Raw genomic sequence first — 8,246 nt, forward strand, 5'->3', positions numbered from 1 at the left:
TAAATGACGAAAGAAAAAAAAGATAAATTGGACTTCATCAAAATTTTTAAAAATTGTGTTTCAAAGGATACTATCAAGAAAGCGGAAAGATAATCCACGGAAGAAAATATTTGCAAATCATGTATCTGATAAGGGACTTGTATCTAGATTATATAACAAACTCTTAAAATCCAATTATAAAAAGACACGTAAGCCAACTGGAAAATGGGCAAAGTACTTAAACAAACATTTTCTTGAAGAAGATAAACTAAAGGCCAATAATTACATAAAAAGATGCTAAACGTCATTTGCCATGAGGGAAATGCAAATCAAAACAACAATGACATACAATAAGCCACCCATTAGGATGGCTATAATAAAAAAGAAAGATAATAAGGAGTGTTGGCAAGGATGTAAATAAATCGTAGCCTTCACACACTGCTGGAGGAAATGCAAGAAGGTAGAGCTGCTTAGAAAATAATTTCGCAATTCCTCAAACAGTTATACACTGAGTTACTATATGATCTAGTAATTCTACTACTAGAGAAATGAAATCATACGTACGCACAAAAATTTACCCACAGATACTTATAGTAGCATTATTCATACTAGCTAAAAACTGAAAACAACCTAAATGTCCAAAAACTAATGGATGGATAAATAAAATGTGCTATGTCCACACAATGGAATATTATTTGGCCATTAAAAAAAAAGCTAAGTGCTGATACATGCTACAACACAGATGAACCCTGAATACATTATGCTAAGTGAAAGAAACCAGTCACAAAAGATCCCATACTGTATGTGTCAAACTGTTTTACAACACAAGAAATGTATAGTTGGTCTTCATCCCCATTTCTGGCAAGGAACTCCTAAAGCCCTTGGAATTTCCTAAGTGTTGAGAGTGATAAAGGTATATTTAGTTGTTAATGAGGTGACTTTTGGAAAAACCTCTCTGTTGCCCAGAGAAACAACCATGTGATCAGAGGGCTGGAATTTTAGCCCCATTCCTCTGACCTCCAGCAAGAAGGGCTGGAGGTTGAATCAACTGCCAATGCCAATGAGAGTCAATCGTGTGTATGCAATGAAGCCTTTGCAAGAACACAAGAGGATGGTGTTCAGAGAGCTTCTGGGTTGGTGAATACATGGAAATTCTGGGAGAGTGGTGTGGAGGTAGAGGGTATGGAAACTCTGTGCCCCTTTCCCATACCTTGCCCTATGTATCTCCTCCATCTGGCTGTTCCTGAGTTATATCCTTTTAAAATAATCAATAATCCAGTAAGTAAAATGTTTCTGTGAATTCTGTGAGTCTGTCTAGCAAATTGATCAAATCCAAGGAGGAGGTTGCTGGAACCTCCAATCTATAGCCAGTGGGTCAGAAGCATAGGTTATAACCTGAACTTCAAGTGGAGTCTGAAGTGGCAGGAGAGGGGAGGCAGTCTTGCAAAACTGAGCCCTTAACAGGTGGTATCTTACACTATCTCTGGGTAGATAGTGTCAGAATTGAGTTGAATTGTAGGATACCCAGCTGGTATGAGAGCACTGCTTGTGGTTTGGGGAACTACGCCCCCTCCCTATGTTGGAATTGGTGTATGATTTTACTTTGATTCCATTTATATGAAATGTCCAGAATAGGCAAGTGTAGAGAGGCAGAAAGTAGACTAGTAGTTGCCTGTCTGGAGGAGGGGGAAAAACGGGGAGTGGATATTAATAAGTATAAGATTTCTTTTTGTGTTGACTAAAATTGATTGTGGTGATAATTGCACAACTCTACTGAAAACCACTGAATTGGAACAGGTGAATTATATGGATATGAATCACATTTCAATAAAGCAGTACTATAAACCAAACCAAACCAAAGAGTATAGGGTTTGAAGTCAGACAGGCTAGGGTTTGAGTATTTGAATAGCTCCAACTATTGACTGTGGGCCAGTTATTTAATCTAAGCCTCAGTTTCCCATATATAACATTAAGATAGTAATATCCACCTCACATAATAGTTATGAGGTATACAGGAAATAAATATATGTGCAATGCCCTTCATTCAATTGCATTCATCTAAATATAACAAGCCACAGAGGAATAGGGGATATTGTTATACATTCTTCCCCTAACTCTACTTAGCCATGTGCTCCCTCCTGGAAGCTAGGAAATTTATGCATGGTTCTTCCCAATGTTTTTGCATTTTGCCCTTGTCTCCATAATTTGATAGCCTCAACCCCTTCTTTGTCCTGTCCATCGAGCTAAAAAAAGTGCTATATTTACTCTAATATGTATGTATTTATTAGGAGCTTAATATGTCTTTTAAACTATGATGCTTTTGTTTTTTTCTTTGCTGGTTGTTTTCTAAAAATTAAAATAGTTATTATTTTTGTTAGTGCTCTGTCTCAAGTTATAGCTTTGACTACAGAAGCCAATTTTCTTGTATGTCCTGTTATTTTTAGTGTGTAATTTTGTAGAACATAAGATTTCTTAAGAACACACGGCAGAAAATGCCAATATATGTTAAAACACACCAACAAGTTAGTAAAAGAATTGAGGCCTTAGGATCAATATTAAGAAGTAACAAAAATAGACACAAGGAACAAAGAGAGGGGAGAAAGAGAGGAAAAGCAAGATTTAGGAACTCTAGGTAGTGCTAATGATCAGAATGTTTATTCCTAAAATCCATTAGGTAATAAAACTGTTGTAGCAGAATTATTTAAAATTAAATTTTAACATGGGAAATCTCTATACTTTCTGCTCAATTCTGCTATGAACCAAAACTTCTCTAAAAATAAAGTCTATTAAAAACTGAATCTTGCTATATGAGACAAAATTGAAATTAATAGCTTAAACACACATAAAAAGTGGCATTTAGAAGTTCATGGCTAGTAAAGCAGTTTGCAATGTGTCAGAGACTAAAGCTCCTTTTGTTCCACTCTTTCACTCCTATATTTAGTTCTTGTCAGTATAGTCCAAGCTGGTTGCTGGAGCCAGTCATTACATCTCTATTCCAGCATTGGGAAGAAGAAAAGTGAAGGAGAAAAACATGCTGCTTCCTTTTAAGCACATTCCCCAGAAATTGCATAAGTCTCTTTTGCTTAATACCCCATTGGGAAGAACTTAGTCGTATGGCTATGTGTAGTTACAGGGAGGCTGAGAAATGTAAATGTGATTCTAGGTGGTGCCACAGGTCCACCTTCTTTGCCGTGGACTCTATCTTGGTACTGCAAAATGAATGGAACGTCAGATAAGATTGGGCATCCATTCTTTCAGGGCCTTCCATTTCTCCCATACATGAATCTTGTTTGAGTCAAAGTAGCTAGATCATTGCCTTCACTGAGGACTTATTGCATATTCTTGCTCTATGCCTTCAGACTTGCTCTGTCCTTTGCCTGAAAAACTTTCTCTCAAGTTAGTTTCTCCTTCAATGTCCAGCTCAAGCTCAATTCCTACTTCTTTGTAAAGCTGATCTCTCCCGCTTATAAATCCACAGCCTTACCAATCTAACTCATAAAATGAAGAGATCTTAGAGATCATCTTGTTTCTTGTTACTTTAAGTAGGTTCTTCGGTCAGCAGTATCAGCACACCTAAGAGCACATTAGAAGGGCAGAATCTGGGGTGCCCGGTTGGCTCAGTCAGTTAAGCATCTAACTCTTGATCTCAGCTCAGGTCTTGATCTCAGGGTCATGAATTCAAGCCCTGTGTTGGGCTCCATGCTGGCCATGGAGCCCACTTTAAAAAAAAAAAAAAAGTGCAGAATCACAGGCCCCCAACACAGACCAAATGAATAAGGATCTCCCTTTTTAATAAGATTATCAGGTGATTCATATGCACATTAAAGTTTGAGAAGCACTGATCCAGTATCATTACACTGATAGAGAGTGAGGGTCAGAGAGAGAAGATGACTACGTACTTGACTTTTCAAATCAAGACTTGAAATCCACATTTTTTTAAAATTCATGGAGCAGAGTTCTTTTCACTACACATTCCTGCTTCCTCACTGCTCAGTTTAGTCATGAAATAGGCACTTTGTATTGGCCTTATGCCTTGTGATAGACTTTATGATGGTCATCTTATATTATCATTTAATTCTTACATGGTTAATTTTTTTATGTCTATATATTATCTTCCTAACCTGACTTTTTTTTTTAAGATTTTATTTATTATTTATTTGACAGAGATAGAGACAGCCAGCGAGAGAGGGAACACAAGCAGGGGGAATGGGAGAGGAAGAAGCAGACTCTCAGTGGAGGAGCCTGATGTGGGGCTCGATCCCATAATGCCAGGATCACGCCCTGAGCCGAAGGCAGACGCTTAACCGCTGTGCCACCCAGGCGCCCCTCCTAACCTGACTTTTAAATACCTAGATAATGGAAATGGTCTATTGGGTTTCTTTGCATTTTGAGTCTGGACACATTTAAATTGGTTATTTGTTTCTTTCCAGCACATTAAGGAAAACTTAAATTACTAAAACCTGAAAATGTGAATGATAACTAAATCCTTCCTGGGTCTGATCAGCACTCTTTGTACAAAGTGAAGCAACAGAGTAAATTATTTACCTTTGAACTGAAATCTCTAATTTATGTCTATATTAACAAGGTAGACTGGGTTAGATGATCTTCCTTGTATTATGTATGCTCTGTGTTCCTATCTTTTTCATTGTACTTCCCATATTGTGTTGTAATTATTTATTTATAAATCTCTACTCCCTATTTTTTTGTGTTCTTTAGGAGTGGAGATTGTGTCTTATTCATTTGTGTATCCTGTATCCAGCACACAGGATTGTATATAATAAATATTTGATGAATGACTGAAGAAATAATAAATAATCTTTTGACAAATTTATGTTAGAAAATAGCCTTAAATCTGCATTTATACTACAAGAAAAAAGACCAATTTTAATATAAAGTGTCCTATAGACACATTCTACAAGAAGTTTACTTATTGATTAAAAGTATAACATATCTGCTTTATTTTTCTGTGTGTTTTACAACACAAATGCATAGAGAACAGTTAATATGTGATAAATGAGGCTAAAATAAGAAGGGTATAAATCACTTCTATTAACCTCTCTTTCGTGGCTCAGATTAGGGCTTTTCCTTCAGATAAAAGAATAAAATCTGTGAGGATACAAAGGAAAGAATCTTCTCTCTGCAGGTGTCTGGAGAACTTACAATTTCTCTCCTAGAGGTAAAGGGGAAATTGAGGTTAAGGACACATACTTCTCTAGGAACTCCTCCACAAAGAGACTTGCTTTCCATTGATCCAAGACTGAAATATCGTCTGTCATTCCCCACACTGAAACAGCTGAAACTAGAAAGGAAAACGATAAACATAAGTTTCTAGAATTTTCTTTTGCAGCTAATACGAGGAAGCCAAACATGAACCTTTTACATTATGGTGTTATCTTTATTTGTTCACAAATGTAATTTTCCCCCAAATTTTACCAGATTCCAAGTATTTAAATCTTTCTCATTATAATAATTCACTCCCCAAAACCCCTCAACTATAGTCAGAACAATATCACCTGAACATATCATCCTCATTTTTACATCCTCTCTTTTGCTAATACAGCACTACCATCCTAGATAGTCCTGTTCAACAGCTCATATTATGCCTCATAAACTTTTATTATTAACCATTTCAGCTTGTTCTGACATATTCTCCTTGAAGGGCCATAATTGTCAGTAGCACTCACTCTGGTACATGATCATACACAGCCATATTTTAAAATTTTAGATATCTATAGCTTGTCTCTCAAATTAGACTCTTGGTTCCTTAAGAGAGAGATCATGTCATATACTAATGTCAGAAGAAGCAACTGAGTGAAGTCAAAGGACCTGTATTCTGCCACCAATGTTACATCTTACTAGTTTTGTTACCTTGAACAAATCACTTAACATCTGAGTCTGTGGGTCGTTGAAAAAAATTCAAGTTTAATGGTTAGGAGTACAGGTTCTGGAATCATCCTGACTAGATTTTAATACTTGTATTGCTACTTATTAAGTGTATGAGCTTGGATAAACCTCTCAACCCCTTTGTACCTGTATTCCTTACCTACAAATTAGGAATAATAATAATGGCCTTTTCGTAGTGTTGTGTAGATTAAATACAATGAGACATATAAATTGCTTAGGACAGTGCCTTACATATTGTAAACAAATTTTGGCTGTTAATGGGGATGCCTGGCTTGTTCAGTCCATTAAGCATCTGCCTTCAGCTCAGGTCATGATCTCAGGGTCCTGGGATCGAATCCTACATTGGGCTCCTTGTTCAGTGGGAAGCCTGCTTCTCCCTCTACCTGCCACTTCCCCTGCTTGTTCTCTCTCTCTCTGGCAAATAAATAAAAAAAATCTTTAAAAAATTTTTTTGGCTGTTAATGTTATTACCTTTTTTAAAAAGAGAAAAAGAAGTAGGAAAAAATGATGAACTCATTTTTCCTTCTGTACATTTATTTATTTACTTTTCCTACTGTACTTTTATTATTTATTTATTTATTTTAAAGATTTTATTTATCTATCTGACAGAGATAGAGACAGCCAGCGAGAGAGGGAACACAAGCAGGGGGAGTGGGAGAGGAAGAAGCAGGCTCACAGCGGAGGAGCCCGATGTGGGGCTCGATCCCACAACGCCAGCTCCCCCCTACTGTACTTTTAGATAAGCAGTTTAATGAAAGCTATTCTTTATCTTATTTCCAACCTGATTGAGATTCATTCCATTTCTATAATATTCATTGCAAAATGAAGACATTCTTTCCTCTTGTCCTTACTTCCTTTCTTACAGAGTTTAGTTTCCATAGCTAGTCCCATAACCACTACCTTACAAAGACCCTGGATTCCTTTGCCTCTCTTTCCCTTGTACTAACTTAGGAAAACCCCTTGTGTACATACAACTCTCCGCCTTGTGTACATACACTAGAACAGCTGAAAATTATTGGAAAAAGATCATCCAGTCATGCTGAATGAACTCATTTCAAATTATGACCATAAATTTCAAATGGGCACCCAACATTGACAGATGATAATAGTACACCTTCCTGGGGCGCCTGGGTGGCTCAGTCATTAAGTGTCTGCCTTCAGCTCAGGGTGTGATCCCAGCATTCTGGGATCAAGTCCCGCATAAGGCTCCTCCGCTGGGAGCCTGCTTCTTCCTCTCCCATTCCCCCTCTCTCACTGGCTGTCTCTCTGTCTGTCAAATAAATAAATAAAATATTTTTTTTTTTTTAAGTACATCTTCCTAAGCAAACTGGCATTCTCATTCTTCTTCATTTTTTTTTTTAAAGATTTATTTATTTATTTTAGAAAGACGGAGAAAGTGAGGGTGTGGGCAGGGGAAAGGGCAGAGGAGAAGGAAGAATCTCAAGCAGACTCCTTGCTGAGTGTAGGGCTTCATCCCAGGACCCTGAGATCATGACCTGAGCTGAAGGAAGATGCTTAATGGATTGAGCCACCCAGGTGTCCCTATCTCACTTGTCTTCTTATCTGGTTCTGCCTTTTAACTGTTGAAGTGTTCTAGGGCTCTGTCCTAGGCGCTCTGCTCAATAAATACTCATGCTTTCAGTGACTTCATCCACGTCCATAAGTTTATGTGCAATCCATATATGATAACCCTAATTTGAAACTCCAGCAGTGCTCAAGATTTATATAACGAATTGTCTCCTTGATGTCTTCATGTAGATGCCTAAATAGGCATTTTAACCCAGCCAAAGCAGAGCTATTGACTCTAGCCACAAATTGGCTTCCCCATGAGACTCCTTATCTTAGGAAACAGCACTGCCATCCACCCAGTTGCTCAGGTCAAAAACCTAGAAGAAATTCTTTATTGTTCTATTTTTTCTTTAACCCTCTCACCGTTGGCTGGACCTCTAAAATAATCTCAATTCAACCACTCCTCACACCTCCATTGATATAAGCCTAGTTCAAGACACTATCATCTTTTATGTGGAGTGTAGATTCACCTATCAATCTAGATTCTGAACCACCAATATGATAGCTTTCTGATTGATTTTATCATCCCTTCTCTTTCCCAATCTCTACCCCTTACATACTCCAGACAACCAGAACGATTTTTCTAAAGCATATGTCAGATTATGTCACTCCCCTTTTATTTTTTTTTTTAAGATTACTTTTCCACCTCTAATTTTATTTTATTATATTATGTTAATCACCATACAGTACATCCCCAGATTCCGATGTAAAGTTTGATGCTTCATTAGTTGCGTATAACACCCAGTGCACCATGCAATACGTGCCCTCCTTACTACCCATCACCAGTCTATCCC

General features: G+C 37.4%; 1 protein-coding gene across 1 annotated transcript in view; it reads right to left on the minus strand.

Moving 5' to 3' along the window:
- SHOC1 (shortage in chiasmata 1) overlaps window positions 1–8,246 on the minus strand; it is a 78,251-nt gene that overhangs the window by 67,525 nt on the left and 2,480 nt on the right. Inside the window, exon 2 of the mRNA XM_034664261.1 lies at window positions 5,188–5,278. Coding sequence (XP_034520152.1) covers window positions 5,188–5,278 — 91 coding nt within the window. The remainder of the gene's footprint in view (window positions 1–5,187; window positions 5,279–8,246) is intronic.

This window comes from Ailuropoda melanoleuca, chromosome 7 (assembly GCF_002007445.2).
Source record: "Ailuropoda melanoleuca isolate Jingjing chromosome 7, ASM200744v2, whole genome shotgun sequence".
Classification (NCBI taxonomy): Eukaryota; Metazoa; Chordata; class Mammalia; order Carnivora; family Ursidae; genus Ailuropoda; species Ailuropoda melanoleuca.